This window comes from Eretmochelys imbricata, chromosome 28, assembly GCF_965152235.1.
Source record: "Eretmochelys imbricata isolate rEreImb1 chromosome 28, rEreImb1.hap1, whole genome shotgun sequence".
Classification (NCBI taxonomy): Eukaryota; Metazoa; Chordata; order Testudines; family Cheloniidae; genus Eretmochelys; species Eretmochelys imbricata.
This window is the reverse complement of record NC_135599.1, coordinates 1,072,693-1,090,226: the sequence shown is the minus strand read 5'-3', so window position 1 is coordinate 1,090,226 and position 17,534 is coordinate 1,072,693. Positions and strand designations below refer to the sequence as shown.

Here is a 17,534-nt window from a genome sequence, read left to right as displayed (position 1 = left end):
GGGCGGGGCAACCCAGGGGCCGATGAAGGGGGAGGGGCAGCAAAGGGGGCAGATGAAGGGGGAGGGGGCAGATAACGCTGGGGGCAGACAAAGAGTGAGAAAGGGTCATGAGGCAACAAGGGGGGAGAGACCAGGGAGATGGGGGCCAATAAAGGGAGGGGGCAAAAGGGGACCAAGAAAGGGCCTTGTCCGTCCTATTCTACCCCTCCTCCCCCCCAGGACAGGTGAGATGCTGGCATGGAGGGCAGAAGGTGCCCGGCCCCCTGTAGCCATGGGGCTGGGTCAGTCCCATACACACAGGCGAGGCCAGAGGGATCCCCCCACCCCGAGCTGAGGCTGAGTGGAGGAGATGGGGCAAGCGGTGGGTGAGAAGAGGCTCTGCCCCCCAAGTCAGCAGGCAGGGGCATGGGGCACTGTCTGGTGGGCGAGTCCCTGCGAGGGCTGGGGGGCCAGGCAGCCAAGGGCACCGGGGAGAGGGCCCCAGCAACGGCTGTATTTCAGGGCAGGGGGCATGGTGTGGGAGAGCACCCACTGCTGTGTCCCTGCCCTACAGCACCCACTAGTGCCACCCTGGGGCCACCCCTGCCGGCCAGGAGAGAGGGCCCCCTGCTGAACTCGCCACCCCGCAGCACCCCACCCACCCCGGAATCAGATTCATACGCCCAAACCCCACAGGGGATCCTGGCTCTGTGGGCCCCAAACTGCCCCCCATTGCCCCACACCGTTTTCTCTGCCCCCCCCAACACAGACAAACACAATAGGACCCCACGGCAAAGTAACTCCAAATTTTATTAAAAGGAGGGCAGGGGGCACGCAGCCCCCCGTGGGGACATTTAAAACAGGCCATGCCGGGGCATCCCCCGGCCCCCTGGCAGGAAAGGAGAGGCAGGCAGGGACCCGCTGCCCCTCTGGGAGTGAGGGGGGCTAGCCTGACAGCTGGGAAGGCAGCCAGCGAAAGGGCCAACTGGGGAGGGGGTCCTGGAGCCAGATCCCCCCCAGCTGGGAAACCTGCCAGGGACTGGCAGCCGCACCTTTATCTACAGGCCCGAGCGGGCGTGTCGGCCCCGTGCCCCCTGCCCGGGACCGGCCGAGGGGGGGCAGCACCGAGGGAGGCCAGGCGGAGGAGGCGGGGACTGGCCCCATTCCCCGCCCCGGCCGAGGGATGACAGAGGCCGCGGGGCAGGGCTAGTTGGCAGGGGCGGGGTTGAAGACGGGCGGCAGCACCCGGCGGGAGTGGGCCTTCACCCAGGGGTGCTCCAGCACGGCCAGCAGCGGCAGCCGCTCGGCGGGGTTATGGCGCAGCAGCTTGGAGATCAGGTCCCGGGAGCCTTCCGACATGAACGGCGGGAACTGCAGATCCACCTGCCGGGGCACGCAGAGTCAGAGAGCCCAGACGCCTGGGGTCGAGCCCCGACTCGCGGAGTGGGTCTCGGGGTTAGAGCAGGAGGGGCTGGCAGCCAGGACTCCTGGGTTCTCTTCTCTGCTGTGGGAACTAGGGGAGGACGCTCCTTTGCGCCCATCTTCCCACTTGGAGCTAGGGTAACGCCCTCAGCCTGGAGCTCAGGACTGAGGGGCAAGAGCACAGATCATCCCAGACTTGGGGGACGCCTCATAGGGATGCCAAAGGGCTAGTGGCCCCCTGGCGGCCAAAGCCCACAGCAGCAGCCTTAGGGTGATGGGGGATTGCCTGTGCGGCCCCCCACAATGTGCCACGAGTTATTCTGCCACATCTCTCTGGGGCAGGGCGGCTGGTTACTCAGGGACCCCTCGCCCAGCGCCGAGCTGCGGCCAGCTCTGGGGCAGGGCGGCTGGTTACTCAGGGACCCCTCGCCCGGCGCCGAGCTGCGGCCAGCTCTGGGGCAGGGCGGCTGGTTACTCAGGGACCCCTCGCCCGGCGCCGAGCTGCGGCCAGCTCTGGGGCAGGGCGGCTGGTTACTCAGGGACCCCTCGCCCGGCGCCGAGCTGCGGCCAGCTCTGGGGCGGCGCGGCCCCACCTCACCTTGGTGATGCGGCGATATGTCTCCGTGTGGGTGGAGCTCTCGAAGGGCGGCTGCCCCACCAGGAGCTCATAGCACAAGACCCCGATGCACCACAGATCCACCTTCTCGTCGTGCGTCTTGCCCTCGATCATCTCGGGGGGCAAGTAATCCAGCGTGCCGCACATGGTCCTCCGCCTGCGGGGGGGCGGTGCGGGGTGAGCGCCACGCTGAGGACGGGGCAGGGACCCTTCCCCCCCCCGCCCCCGGCCGGCTCTCACCTGAGCGAGGGCGCGTGCACGGACCAGCCGAAGTCGGCGATCTTGAGCTCGCCCTTGAGGCCCATGAGGAGGTTCTCCGGCTTGATGTCGCGGTGGATCACCTTCTTGGCGTGGCAGTAAATGAGCGCGTCAGCGAGCTCCTCCATGAGCTGTGGGGCAGAGCGCGGGCTGTCAGGGGGCTGGGCCGGCCGAAACCCCCCATTTCCCCTCTGAAATCCAAGCTTTTAAAAAACGCTGGGGGTGGGGGGATGGAAGGCCTTTGAAACAAGGAAAATACCCACTTGTTTCCACCAGCCCCCTTCTTACTGCCCCTGAAAAATGGGGGCGCACAGGTTAAAAATAAACGTTAGGGGGAAAACGTCACTTAGTTCCTCTGCCTGTACCGGAAAATGCTCAATGATATTCTACTCCCCACAGCACAGTGCCCCCTAGCGCCGCCCTGGGGCCAGCCCTGCCTGCCAGGGGAGAGCGCCCCCTGCTCAGCCCCCCGCCCCGCTCCCTGCCCCACAGCATCCCCTAGTGCCACGCTGGGGCCAGTCTGCTGATTGGGAAACTGAGGCAATAGAGAGGGGAAGTGATTTGCAGAAGGGCAGGAGCAGAGCTGTCACTAGTCCCCACTCCCCCCTGAACCAGGAAAAGAACCCAGGAGGCCTGGCTCCCAGAACCCCCTGTTCTATCCACTAGCCCCCACTTCCCTCCCAGAGCTGGGGAGAGAACCCGGGAGTCTTGGCTCCCAGCCCCCCGGCTCTGACCCACCAGCCCCCACTCCCTTCCCAGAGCAAGGGAGAGAACCCGGGAGTCCTGGCTCCCAGCCCCCCTGCTCTAACCCACCAGCCCCCACTCCCCTCCCAGAGCCAGGAAGAGAATCCAGGAGTCCTGGCTCCCAGGCCCCCGGCTCTGACCCACCAGCCCCCACTCCCTTCCCAGAGCCAGGGAGAGAACCCAGGACTCCTGGCTCCCAGCCCCCTTGCTCTAACCATTAGACCGCACACCGCTCTCAGAACCTGGCAGAGAACCCAGGCATCCTGACTCCCAGCCAGTGATCTACCCACTAGACCACGCCGCCCTCACAGCCAAGGTGGAGATGGCACGTGCCAGGCCTGTATCTAACAGGGGGCTGCAGCCCACGTGCTCTGAGCTGGGAATGGCGCCCCCATCTACCCTGGCCTGGGGGTGCTGCGCCTGCCGGACCCCCGCCCGCTCACCGTGGCGGTCTTCTGCTCGTTGAACTGCCGGCATTTCTGCAGCTCCTTGTAGAGCTCGCCGCGGGGCGCATACTCCAGGATCAGGTAGACCCGCTTCTTGTCATGGAAGTAATTATAGAGGCGCAGGATGTTGGGGTGTCTGTGGGCCAAAGGCGGGGGGGCAGTCAGAGCCGGGCCTGAGCATGCAGAGAGTGCCCCCCACCCCGCAGCACAGTGACCCCTAGGGAGCCCCCCGCCCCGCTCCCCGCAGCACAGCAGCCCCGGCACCACCCCAGGGTCAGCCCCCCCTCCCAGGGGCTAGCACCCCCCACCCCTTTTAGAAGCCCGGGACCCCTTTGGATCCTGCAGCATCCCAGCCACGAGGCTGCTCTGGGAGGGCTGGAGTCAGATCACCTAGGGCCAGGGCAGCTGGGGGGGGGGGGGGTCGTCTCCCCTCCCAATGGGGGCGCCAGCCCTCGTCTCTGCCCCAGATCCCCCCGCCAGAGAGACCCCCACATGCACAGCCTGGGACATCGGTTACTGGGGGGGGTGTCATGGGGGTGCCCCAGTGCAGGACGGCCCCCCCAGATGGGTCCAATCCACGGCTTCAAGGCTGCGCCTGGGCCACCCCCACTCCTCTCTGCTTCCCGATCTCCGGGGTCCCTTATCTCCACGCCAGGCTTTGGGGGCCCCCCACCAATCCCTTCCCAGGGTCGAGCCCCCAGCCAGGACCCTGCCCCACACGGGCTGCGGGGGGGCAGGGCTCCGTGCCCAGCCACTTCGCATCCCCCCCGCCCGCGCCCGTCCCCACCCACTGGAGATGGGACTGGATCTCGATCTCCCGCCGCAGCTGGTGTTCCACGCCCTCCTTCTCCATCTGCGACTTGAAGAGCACCTTGAGCGCCACGATGAACCGGGACGCCCGCTCCCGGGCCAGGTACACGTTCCCGAACTTCCCCTTGCCCAGCGGGCGCCCGATCTCAAAGTCATTGATGGTAAAGACTCGCCTGGGGGCGGACGGGGTTAGAGTCGGGGGGTGCAGAACAAGGGGTGCCAAGGGACAGCAGGGGATTTGCACGCCCTCAGATCCCCCTCCCCCCCCCAGGGCCCCCGCTCCCGTGCAGCCCTCCCCCGGGACCTGGCTGCCCCACATCCCCCCCTCCCCCTCCCGGCTTCCCAGGCAGCCCTTTCCCCTCAGGGCCTGGCCACCCCAGATCCCCCCTCCCACCCACAGGGCCTGGCCACCCCAGATTCCCCGCTCCTCCTGGGCAGCCCTCCCTGCAAAGGGCCCAGCCACCCCAGATCCCTCCACCGGATATCAGTCGCCCCACATACCCCTCCCATCTGGGCAGCCCTGCCCTCGGGGCCCAGCCACCCCAGATCCCCCCTCCCCCACCAGAGCCTGGCCACCCCAGAAACCTGCCCCCCAACCCGGGGCCGGCTGCCCCAGAAACTCCCCTCCCACCCGCAGCCCTTCCCCAGGGCCCGGCTGCCCTAGATCTCCCCTCCCCCTGGTAGCCACCCCCCCAGCAGTGCTCCCCCAGGGCCCCGCCACCCCAAATCCCCTCCCCTGGCCCCAGATCTCCCTAGCCCAGACAGCAGATCTCCAGGGAACCACCTGGATCAGGGTGAGGGGGATGTCGGCCAGGACGGGCAGCCCCAAAGCGAGGGCTCTCCCCTCCACAGGAGCCAGATCTCAGTGCCCTCTAAGGGAAAGTGCCACCTCAGCCCCCCACCCCAGCCCCCACAGAGGGACTCACTGTGGGGTGGGCTGAGCCGCCTGGGGACCGCAGCTGGGTTCAGCGGGCACCCTGCCCGGGACAGCTGCGGAGAGGGAGAGAGTCACATCCTAGCATTCCCCGTTGCACCGTGCCCACCCTCCCCAAAGACAGGTCCCGGTGGGCCGCCCACAGCTCCCGGCTGAGCTAGGCGACGTCCCGTCAGAGTGCAGGCAATGCCCCATCCACCATCTCTGGCCTGGGCGAGCCAGGTCGGGCTGGCTGATCGAATGGGCCCTACTGGACGGTCGGAAATCCCCACTCCGTGTTTCTCCCCCATTCTTAGCTCCTAGACCCATAGATATAGGCCAAAAAGGACCCCGAGATCACCTGCTCTGCCTTCCTGTCTAACGCAGGCCTCAAAACTGCCCTGAATTAACGCCTGGCCGAGCCTGAGCAGATCTGTTGGGGGGGGGGGGGGATGGGGAGCACAGATCCTCCCTCCCCCCCTGCTCCTGAGTGTACCCCCAGCCCCCAACCTGCCCCTCCTTACCTGGCTTCTGGATGCTGGAGGACTTCAGGATAATCTTATTGGTGCTGGCCATGGCTCTCTGTGCCAGCAGCGACTCGGAGGGGGTGCCACTGGGCATGTAGGGATCCTTCCGGGGGACTCGCTGCGGGCCTGGCCCGTTCAGCACCCCATACTGTGCGGGGGTGGAGGGGGGGCGGGGAAGAGAGAAACCGAGGGTTACAGGCAGGCACTGGAGGCCGGAAGGGGTTTCTCCAGGACCCGGCCTCAAAAGAAATCCTAGAACAGATCTGTTAGAAAACCAGTCCATCTCGAGGGGAGAATTGTCAGTGATGGAGAATCCCCATTGTCAAATATCGGTTCCCCGTGTAGATATTTAGAGACTTCACCCCTTCACCTTCTGTTTGGTAAGTGAAACAGACCAAGCTCCTGGCGTCTCTCACCCCAAGGCCGGTTTTCTCCCCCTTTAATCGTTCTCGGGGCTCTTCTCTGACTGCTCTCCAATTTATCAGCATCCACCCCAAGTGGACTCAGGACCCCAGCAGTGGCTGCACCAGGGCCAAAACCAGAGATAAAGTCACCTCTGCGCTCCTACTCGAGATTCCCCTGTTTGTACACACCAGGGTCGTGCTGGGAGCTCATGTTCAGCTGATTATCCACACCCTCCTCCCGCAAATCTTTTTCTGATTCCCCCAGCTTGTAAGTGGCCCACATCCGATGTTCCTAGACGTCTCCACTTAGCCACGTTAAACACACATCGGTCGCTTGCACCCAGTTTACTCGATCGCTCGGAATCAGGGCCCTGTCGTCTTCCTTATTTATCACTAGTCTGTGGCAGCTGGCCACCGCTCCTGTACCTTAGCTAGGTACTGCAGGTGCTGAGTGGGGGCTTTCACTTTGGCTCAGCACCTGGCATGGGGGGGCACCTCATCTTGGACAGGGGAGTCCGCATGGTGCCCTGATCTCGGGGGGAGAAAGGGTCCCTGGCGGCACCCGGGCGGTGGGCCTCGATCTCAGGCAGGGGGAAGAGGGTTTTGTACAGTGCTCTCACCATAGGCCCGCAAGATCAGCTCACCTTGGCCAGGCTGATGCTGGTACCAGGGGTCACATTCTCCTTGTAGGCCATTCTGTGGGGAGAAGCAGACACAGCATCAGCACCAGCCCGTGGTCGCCCAGAATCCCCACCTGAGACTGCCTGCCCGCGGAGACCCTGATCGCCAGAGGGCCCTGGATCGGGAGGGGGGAAATCCCTGCGAGACACGAGGATCCCCGCTTTACAGAAGAGATCAGAGCGATTCAGGGTCACACGGGGAGTCGGGAGTCAAGTGCCAGCCCAGTGCCCTAACCACTAGCCCAGCCTTCCCCTGCTAAACCGACCAAACTCCTGGCGTCTCTCACTTCCAGGCCGGTTACTAGTCCTTGAATCATTCTTATGGCTCTTTTCTGACCCCTCTCCAATTAAGCCATGTCCCTCTGGAGTTTAGCTGTACTAAAGCACGTATTTCGCGTGCACCCAGGTCACCAAGCGATCCAGAGTGCCCTGTATCAGTGACCCGACCTGTTCGTTATTCACCACGCCCCCAGCTGTCAGGTCATCTCCAGGCTGTAGCAGAGACAATTTGCTGTTTTCTTCCAGGCCACTGAGGAAGATGTTAAATAGCCCCGATCCCAGTGGGACCCCACTGGAAACAGACCGGCTGTTTGAATCAGCCACATCAGCACACCCCAGGGGACCTGCCGCACAGAGACAATTGCTCCCGCGGGACCGATTTGGGGAGGGAATGATTAACCCTCCTTTATGACAAAGGCTGGAAAATCGATTTCCTCCCCCAAAATAAGCTAATTCAGCTTCCCCTGCCCCCACCCCTACGGCCTGGCGTTTGCCAGAGGTCTCTGTGGAGGACCAGAGACACAGACTGGGGATCACCCAACTCTGAAGGGAAACTAACTCAGAAGTCTTTCCTCCCAGCTGTTTGACAGGTGTTGGAGTGACACAGCTCTGCTGGAGACGCAATGCTCCAGCTCCCCCAGTGCTCGGCCTTCTGGGAGCCGAGTGCTTCCCGTGCCTTGATTTCTCTTACCGGCCCTGCCAGCTAGGGGCCTGTTCTCCCATTTTAGAGGGAGAACAGAGGCACTGAGGCAGCAATGTGTTGTGTCACATAGAGCCTGGTGTGTTCACAGCACAGCTCCCCGCGACTCCAGCTGCAAGCATGCGGCCGGCTGCTCACTTTGGGCACCCAGAAAGGGAGGAAGACCATCTGGAAAGCATTTGGTGTAAGTGGCCAACGTCTCCCGGGGAACTCTGCGACACAGACAAGGGCAGAATCCCGCTCCCCAGGAACAGCAAAAGCCACGTCCCTGACACCACGGCTGTGATCCCCGCCAGATTTCAAGTCCCTCTCCAAAGCTGGGGGGGGGGTGTGCGCGCTGGAGCGCCTCAAAAAAGTCCTAAGAATTTCACACGGGGAAAATGCCATATTTTGTTCCTATCTTCGTTCTCAGAAATGGCTGAGCTATTTTGGCTGAAATGGTCTCCCAAAAGTCAGCCTGAGGCAAAGACCTGGACTGGACCATTTAATGCAAACAGTTAAAAGTTTGCCAAAGTTATAAGTAGGCCTGGCAGAAGTTTTTGTTTGTTTTAATTTCAATGGATAATATCAATATTTATTTTGAAGCACTTCCCCCCAGTGTTTGCATATTTAAATCCCAACCGTGCAAAATGATGGTTTCAAGCATTTTGCCCCCAAATGTTTTTCATTTTAAATTTTCCACAGTCACAGGAAATTGGCGGGCATCAATTATTTAACGACCGGACAGATTGGAAAAGTGAAAGCTTTGCGATCGTTAAACCACAGAATGTCTATATCACGTGCCAAAATACAAAGCAAAGACCCTTAAATCAAACTAATAAGCTCTCAAGCAGCATTCTTCTTACTTTGCCTGTCAGTTTCGATTGTTAGGCATGGAAGTATTTTTCCTCAGTTTATTGCGGGCGGTGAAATCAACATTCACCCATAAAAATCTAACCTGTCCAAGCCTAGTTACAAGCAAACCGAAACAGGGCGCCTCTAATAAGCGTCTGGGTTCAATTCACTCCTTCGCTTATAGTGAAAACCATCTTGCCTGCATAACCAACGCCAACAGTCAGGCCCTCGGCAGCTTTCCTCACAGAACTGCAAAGGTTTTCATTTTGCACAGTATATTATTTTGGGTCTTGTTAAAACCTCGACCGGTTCCCCCCACCCAGATAGCAATGGGGTTTTTACAGGGTGAGGATAACAGAACTCAGCCCAGGTCAAGCAGAGCCAGGGCGGGGGAGAGAGAGAGGGTGGTGGGTTTTTTTTCTTAAAACCGTTCAGATTTTCCAAAAAAATGTGCATCAGTGACTCTACCAGAAAGGAGAAGATCTCTCTGGCTGACGAGAATCATTGAAATAGATTGATGAAACAGCTGGAAACCCTCGGGAAGGCTTAACTCAATGGCACCCGGCAATACCCTGCAGCGGAACAAGCCCCCACTCTTCCCCAAAGCCTGCTCTAATCTGGAGGTGGGTGGCGGGGAAGGAAAGACAGGGTCCTGGCCTGGGGGGAAGCGTGACTGTTCTTAATGTTTCCTCTGAATAGGATGGGGGTGCCTCAGTTTCCCCTAGACAGGTCTTACGTATTTAGGGGGTGGGATAAGGGCGTATGATCGTTGCAGAGCCCTAGAGGGCAGGTGTGTGCAGGGGTCTGGACACAGAGAATGGCCAACACCCTGCTTCCTGGCAACTGATGGCCTAGTCCCTTCCCCCCTGCAAGGTGAGAGCTAAAGGGCTGGAGAACAAAGGAATCCGGTGACCTCCTGGCCCGGGAAAGGAACAAAGCCCAGAGGAGGGGGGGCTGGAGGGGGAGTCAGTTTGGGGTTGGCTGGGGACATGGAGAGAAGGGCAGACGTGGTTGTCTGGCTCACTGCCCCCCAAAATGGACCCGGCTGAGGGGTCCTGTTCTCTGCACCTATAAGCTCTGTTTTAGACCATGTCCCTGTCATCTAATAAACCTCTGTTTTACTGGCTGGCTGAGAGTCACGTCTGACTGCGGAGTTGGGGGGCAGGACCCTCTGGCTTCCCCAGGAACCCCGCCTGGGCGGCCCCGCTGTGGGAAGCGCACGGATGGGGCAGAGGAGGCTGAATGCTCCGAGGTCAGACCCAGGAAGGTGGAAGCTGTGCAAGCCGTGTGTCCTGCAGACAGGCTGCTCCCAGAAAGGAGACTTCCCCAGAGTCCTGCCTGGCTTCATGGGGAGCAGTTCCAGAGCATCGCCCGGGGACTTCATGACAACTGGTGGCAGGGGTGGGAGGTACTGCACCCCGTGGACGGCACTTCCTGCAGTAAGTGACTGGGGAGCAATAAAACGAAGGGGGACTGACGAGGACCAGGCGTGCTGAAGGCTCAGAGAGGAGCGGTTTCGGGGGGCAGTTAACCCCTGGGAGTGTGCGACCAGCGAGAAGGACTGAGCAGTAATGGGGTCCCCCTGAGGACTGCGGTGAGCAGTCTCAGGGGCGGAGGAGCCTGTGGCTTGGCCCTGGGAGAGAGAAGGACTTTTGCAGTAACAGGGTTCCCCTGGGGATTGCAGCGAGCAGTCCAAGGGGCGGAGGAGTCTGCAGCTCGACACTGGCAAAGAGGTGGTGACCTCGAGAAGGGCTGGCTCACTAGGGGTTCTCCCTGGAAACCGTGGGGAGCTGAGAGCACACGGGCCTGTGAGTCCACAGCAACCTGGGAACAACGGAGTGATGGCCTGTCACCATCTCCTTAAGAAGGACATTGCAAAGGACAAACAGAGGGTTACACATTGGAAAGTTCACCAAGGCACAATTAATCGTGCAGCTGGAGGAGGGTGATCACTCTAAGAAGCAGATTCCTGACCCCAAATGAGGCTATAGCAGGATCTGGGAGCAGCTGCAGTGGTAGCCAGGCATCCCTAAGACTCCTGTCCCCGACCAGACGGGGGTCTTCATGATCGGGTTCCCCATCGGGGGATCGGAGACGGACGGGATTGGAGCTGAGTCTGAGAGCGCAAGTTTCCTGGGGTCAAGCCCCTCCCCAGTGAGAACGGAAGGTGATGGTCAATGGGGAGACATTCCTGGGGTGGCGAGATCCTGGGACAGAGAGATGTTCCTCGCCCCCCTGCACACCGGAGAGGGTGGCTCAGGGGGCTCATGCAGGCTCTGATACAGCGAGGAAAGCAGCGAGCTCGCTGCCTACCCCCACTGGGACAGCAAGGGCAGCGCTGAGCACAGGGGGAGCTGAGACCCCAGCTGAGTGGGGGGAGACACAGGCAGGGCAGGGGATCTGTTGGGAGTGGCAAGGTGCTTGGTAAGGAAAGTTTGGATGAGCCTAGGCAGCCTTGTGAGCTGATGGCTGTGTCTAGTCAGCAGGGTGGGAAGGCGAGGAGGGTGGAAGATGAGTGTCCCTGGACCTTACCGGTTACCTGGGTGGAGAATTGGGACAGTGAAGGAAACGTGCCTGAGTCTGCCAGGGGTATTGACTTGCCTATGGATGGAGCTACCCCGGTCTCCAAGCAGTTTTCTGTGACCAGCCCTGTGTGCTGGGACAAGGGGAAAGAGATCCCAAGCTGGGTGTCTGGGAAAGGAGAAAGTGTGTCCAGCTCTTCTTTGTCTGTGGAGCAGACAGAAGGGGCCTTTCAGCCTGTGATGGTTGAGGGTCGTGCAGTTGTCTCAGAGTTGGTTCTGGATTCAACTAAAGCCCAGGAAGGGAATGGTCCTAAGTTTGTGTCTGCTCGGGAGAATGGCACCGTAACTAGGTCGCATCCAGTTAGTGTCTACGTAAAATCCCAGAGACCAGACAATTCTGGTGCTTGTATTTTGCCTATTGCTAGTGTGTTGTTCGGAAAGGGTGTAACAACTCTGTTTAATCAGGGTGAGATCCTAGCCAGGGCACAAGGAGAGCAGGAAGGTGATTTGATCGTGTTACCTCCTGAGGGTGTGGAAACCTGTAGCAAGAAGGAAAAGATTCCTGAACTTGTGTGTGGCAAAGGGAAGGAGAATGCTTCTAACCTTTTATCTAGGAAGTCTGTAAGTTTGCCTGAAAGGGGATGGTGTAGGAATCCGCCAGATGGGCCAGAGGTAATTCTGGATGTAAGTGAGACCCAGAAAGAGTCTGTTTTTGCTCAAGAAAGTGTTCCTTTAGAGCAAGCCCTCAGTGAAGAGGGTAAGAGCAGAATTTCTGTGAAGGGTGAATTGTTGCATAGAAAAGCTCCTAGGGAAAGGAATCCTCATAGTAGTCTTTGCAAGCAGTTTACTGCCACTGAAGGGTGTGAAAGTGATTTAATCAAGACAGTTTCAGTTCCTAACAGGCAGAAATTTTCTGTTGTGAATGGATCCACTGACTTTCCCGTTGAAGGATCCAGTGTGGATAGCTTTGAGAAGGTCTCAGATGAAGTGAAAGCTCTTAAGAAAGTTAAACAGTCCTATAACCAAGTGGCTGTGTTTGGCCAGCTTGTTGGGGAGACAAGATTGTTGAGAAGGGGATGTCTCCATGCTAGTTCTGTAAGTGAACAGTATGTGGCCCAGGTCAAGATGGGGCTCTTAACCAAGAGAGCCCGAATTGCAGGCCTCCAGACTGGAGCGCTGGGAGAAGACCCAATCCCAGTTTGACCCCCGGGGGTTTTGGGGTGGCAAAAGGGCACGGGCCGCATAACCTTCCCACATGCGGCATGTGAGTGCTATCGACCACCCCCGACCTAAGGGAGGGCGTGAAACTGGAAGGGCCTGGTGTAACTCCCACCAAGGAACGGGAGAGATGCTGGGGCATCCATGGGAATGTTGGTGGCTTCAAACTTCACAGGTCACCGGCTAAAACGACCCCGCTCAGTTCAGTCTCAAAGGGGGGGAGAGATGTGACGAAGCGTGACTGTTCTTAATGTTCCCTCTGAATATTGTGGGTGTGCCTCAGTTTCCCCTAGGCAGTTCTTAAGTATCTAGGGGGTGGGATAAGGGTATATGATCGTTGCAGAGCCCTAGAGGGCAGGTATGTGCAAGGGTCTGGACACAGAGAATGGCCAACACCCTGTTTCCTGGCAACTGATGGCCTGGGCCTTCCCCCCTGCAAGGTGAGAGCTAAAGGGTTGGAGAACAAAGGAATCCGGTGACCTCCTGGCCCAGGAAAGGGACAAAGCCCAGAGGAGGCAGGGGGTGGGGGGAGGGGGAGAGATGGAGAGAGTTTCAGTTTGGGGCTGGCTGGGGACATGGAGTGAAGGGCAGACATGGTTGTCTGGCTCATTGCCCCCCAGAATGGATCCAGCTGAGGGGTCCTGTTCTCTGCACCTACAAGCTCTGTGTTAGACCATGCTCCTGTCATCTAATAAACCTTCTGTTTTACTGGCTGGCTGAGAGTCACGTCTGACTGCGGAGTTGGGGGGCAGGACCCTCTGGCTTACCCAGGAGCCCGCCTGGGTGGACTCGCTGTGGGAAGCGCACGGAGGGTCAGGGGAGGCTGAATGCTCTGAGGTCAGACCCAGGAAGGTGGAAGCTGTGTGAGCTGTGTGTCCTGCAGACAGGCTGCTCCCAGAAAGGAGACTTCCCCAGAGTCCTGCCCGGCTTCGTAGGGAGCAGTTCAAGAGCATCGCCCGGGGACTCCGTGACACCCTGGCCTGGGGGGAAGGGGGCACCCGGTCCCTGGCATGGTGTGGAGAATGGAGATACCTACAGGGAGAGCTGCAGGGAGCCCTGAAATAGAGGGGCGACGGGAGGGGGAAGCCAGGTAATGGAGGGACAGGAGCTGTGAAGGGCGCCACCCTCTCCAACGCATCATCACGCATCTACAACCTATCCTGAAGGACGACCCATCACTCTCACAGAACTTGGGAGACAGGCCAGTCCTTGCTTACAGACAGCCCCCCAACCTGAAGCAAATGCTCACCAGCAGCCACACACCACACAACAGAACCACTAACCCAGGAACCTATCCTTGCAACGAAGCCCGTTGCCAACTGTGTCCACATATCTATTCAGGGGACACCATCATAGGGCCTAATCACATCAGCCACACTATCAGGGGCTCGTTCACCTGCACATCTACCAATGTGATGTATGCCATCGTGTGCCAGCAATGCCCCTCTGCCATGTACATTGGTCAAACCGGACAGTCTCTACGTAAAAGAATAAATGGACACAAATCAGACGTCAAGAATTATAACATTCAAAAACTAGTCGGAGAACACTTCAATCTCTCTGGTCACTCAGTTACAGACCTAAAAGTTGCAATTCTTCAACAGAAAAACTTCAAAAAAAAGACTCCAAGGAGAGACTGCTGAATTGGAATTAATTTGCAAACTGGATAAAATTAACTTTGGCTTGAATAGAGACTGGGAGTGGATGGGTCATTACACAAAGTAAAGCTATTTTCCCATGTTTATCATCTCCCCCCCCGCCCCGTTCCTCACATGTTCTTGTCAACTGCTGGAAATGGCCCACCTTGATTATCACTACAAAAGGTTGCCCCTGCCCCGTGTTTTCCACTGCATGCATCCGATGAAGTGAGCTGTAGCTCACGAAAGCTTATGCTCAAATAAATGGGTTAGTCTCTAAGGTGCCACAAGTCCTCCTGTTCTTTTTTCACCCTAGTTATGGGTATTACGACAGTGCTTGGAGATCCCAGCTAAGATCAGGGCCCCATTGTGCCGGCTACACAGGGCCTGCCCTGGGAAGCGTCATCTGAACAGACAGAGGGCAGGAGAGGAAACTGAGGCATGGGGGGTAGGGGGGGAGCATGAGTTGTCAAAGATTAGCCAAAGATCCAGGAATAGATCCCCAGCATCCTGACCGCCTCCTCCAGTCTCCTAGCCACTAGCCCACGCTGGCACGACCCCAGGGACCCACAGCACTACACTCCCCTGCTGGCTTAGACACCACAGGGAGCAACGCAGGGCTGGAAACCTGCCCATCCAGCCCCCTAACTCCTGCCCCCCCAGAGGCCCCTGCGACAATTAGGATGCAGAGTCCCCATGGGGAGAAGAGTGTCTGGACCCCACGGAGGAAGCAACTGAGCCACCTGGTACATCAAGCAACATCCTAGCGAGAGCTGGGCACGGACGGGGCTCAGAAGCGGATGCATTTGGGTCACTAGAAAGCTGAGTTCAATTTGTGCAGCCCACTCCGCAATGGGGCCAAGGTGCTGCCCCCCAGCCGGACGAGGGGCGCTCCAACCACCTCGGGAAAAGCCAAGCGATGGCCCCATGTCTGGGGGTTCTGTCCAATTGCAAGTTGTCTCAGTGTTTCCCTATTAAAGTTAATAGCCCAGTCACTTGCTTACTCTGTGGGGTACCCCAGGACTCGACTGTCACAGGCCCCAAGCCTACCCCTCAATGCCCCCCAACTCCCGGAGCAGCCCCAACCCCAAAGCACCCCCACTCAGCCCACCTGCACCAGTCCAGAGCCTCCACCTCCATCCCACACATCCCACCCTAGCGAATAGCCCCTGTGCCAGGCTGCCTGAGAGCCCCCCAACCCCACACTCATACAGCCCAGCCACCTGAGGCCTGCGCAGCATCCCAATACCCCAGTTCCCTCCCTGGGTCCCCACTCCCACCTCTAGCACCAGAGTCCCCTGCTCCTGAACTCACTGACCCCCACCCCTAGAATCTGTCCCCTAGAACTCATCCCAGCTCCCCTCCAAATCCCCAGCCCCAACTCACCCATCCCAGATCCCAGCCCTCCACATACCAGTTAATCCTGAGTCGCCCATCCTACCCGTGCTCCACCTGGCTCAAAGACCCCCTCCCATGCCAAAGGCCCCCCCCCCCAACCTCACATCCCTGTACCTCTGCTCCTCATCCCCATAACCCCGCTGCTCCTCCAGCCTCCCACACCCCAGTCCAGGGCAGTCTGCGGGGTGGGACTGGCAGAGGGGGATGCCAGGGCAGTCTGCAGGGTGGGATTCCCCAAGATGGACTTGGCTGAAAGTCACTGATTTCTGTGCTAGCAAGTTCTGTTCTACGCTGTGTTTCTGTCGCCTAATAAACCTTCTGTTTTCCTGGCTGGCTGAGAGTCACGTCTGAATGCGGAGTCGGGGGGCAGGACCCTCTGGCTACCCCAGGACCCCCGCCTGAGTTTCAGTTTGGAGTTTCAGATTGGGGCTGGCTGGTACATGGAGTGAAGGGCAGATGTGGTTGTCTGGCTCCCTGCCCCCCAAAATGGGACCCAGCTGAGGGGTCCTGTTCTCTGCACCTATAAGCTCTGTTTTAGACCATGTTCCTGTCGTCTAATAAACCTTCTGTTTTACTGGCTGGCTGAGGGTCACGTCTGACTGCAGAGTTGGGGGGCAGGACCCTCTGGCTTCCCGAGGACCCCGCCTGGGCAGACTCGCTGTGGGAAGCGCACGGAGGGGCAGAGGATGCCGAATGCTCCGAGGTCAGACCCAGGAAGGTGGACGCCGGGTGACCTGTGTGTCCTGCAGACAGTCTGCTCACAGAAAGGAGACTTCCCCAGAATCCTGCCTGGCTTCATGGGGAGCAGTTCCAGAGCATCGCCCAGGGACTCCGTGACAGCCCCCCACTCCTCTATAACCCACTGATCCTCCAGCCCCCATAATCCTACCGCTTCCCCACAATCCCGTGTTCCTCCAGCCCCCCATAACCCTCCTCTCCCCAGCCCCCACACTCCACAACCCCCCCACGCACCCTCATAACCCCCCCACATTCATTATCCCCCAGCTCCTCCAGCCCCCCACATCCCCATAACCTCCCAGCTCCTCCAGTCCCCCACGTCCCCATAACCCTCAGTACCCATCCCCAGAACCCCCAGCTCCTCCAGTCCCGCACATCCCCATAACCCCCCAGCTCCTCCAGTCCCGCACATCCCCATAACCCCCCAGCTCCTCCAGCCCCCCACATCCCATAACCCCCCAGCTCCTCCAGCCCCGCACATCCCCAGAACCCCCAGCTCCTCCAGCCCCCCACATCCCCAGAACCCCCCAGCTCCTCCAGCCCCCCACATCCCCAGAACCCCCCAGCTCCTCCAGCCCCGCACATCCCCAGAACCCCCCAGCTCCTCCAGCCCCCCACATCCCCAGAACCCCCCAGCTCCTCCAGCCCCCCACATCCCCAGAACCCCCCAGCTCCTCCAGCCCCGCACATCCCCAGAACCCCCAGCTCCTCCAGTCCCCCACATCCCCAGAACCCCCCAGCCCCCCACATCCCCATAACCCCCCAGCTCCTCCAGTCCCACACATCCCCATAACCCCCCAGCTCTTCCAGCCCCCCACATCCCCATAACCCCCAGCCCCCCACATCCCCATAACCCCCCAGCTCCTCCAGCCCCACACATCCCCATAACCCCCCAGCTCTTCCAGCCCCCCACGTCCCCAGAACCGCCAGTTCCTCCAGCCCCCCACATCCCCGTAACCCCCCCAGCTCCCCCACCCCATAACCCCGCGCCCGCCCCCCACAGCCCCAGACCCCCTAGCGCCCCGGCGCTACCTACCCGGGGCTCGCGCGCTCCGCTGGCTCTGCCGAGCCGGCCTCCCGCGGGCGCTGACAGGCCGCGCGCTCTGCGGCCACCAGCCAATCGCGGAGACCGGCGGCGCCCAGCCAGGGGCGAACTGACCAATCAGAGGCCTCAGCTCGCGGTTCAAAAACGCTCCTGCCGGATCATTGGGCAGGCAGCCAAGAGGAGGGAGGGGCTAGAGTCAGCCGGCCTCGCCCCTCCGGACCCGCCATTGGCGGCCGCATCCGAAAGACTCCGCCCACCTCCCTCCTATTAGCCACCGCGCCCGACCGACCCCCGCCCCCGAGTGTCCGCCTCTCCTGGTCGGTCCCCGCCCTCCGCCCTGCCATTGGAAGACAACCCCGGCCAA

The 17,534-nt window shown here is 60.0% G+C and overlaps 1 protein-coding gene across 1 annotated transcript; it reads right to left on the bottom strand.

Annotated features, from left to right (window-relative positions):
* Positions 1–770: 770 nt before the first annotated feature.
* AURKB (aurora kinase B) lies at positions 771–17,226 on the bottom strand. The gene is made up of 9 exons (XM_077806640.1): positions 17,162–17,226; positions 6,764–6,815; positions 5,713–5,863; positions 5,202–5,265; positions 4,257–4,448; positions 3,463–3,601; positions 2,258–2,406; positions 2,000–2,174; positions 771–1,362 (listed from the first exon to the last, which is right to left on the bottom strand). Exons 2-9 carry the CDS (start codon positions 6,812–6,814, stop codon positions 1,186–1,188), a joined length of 1,098 nt encoding a protein of 365 aa, XP_077662766.1. The 5' UTR covers position 6,815; positions 17,162–17,226; the 3' UTR covers positions 771–1,185.
* Between the last annotated feature and the right edge of the window lie 308 nt (positions 17,227–17,534).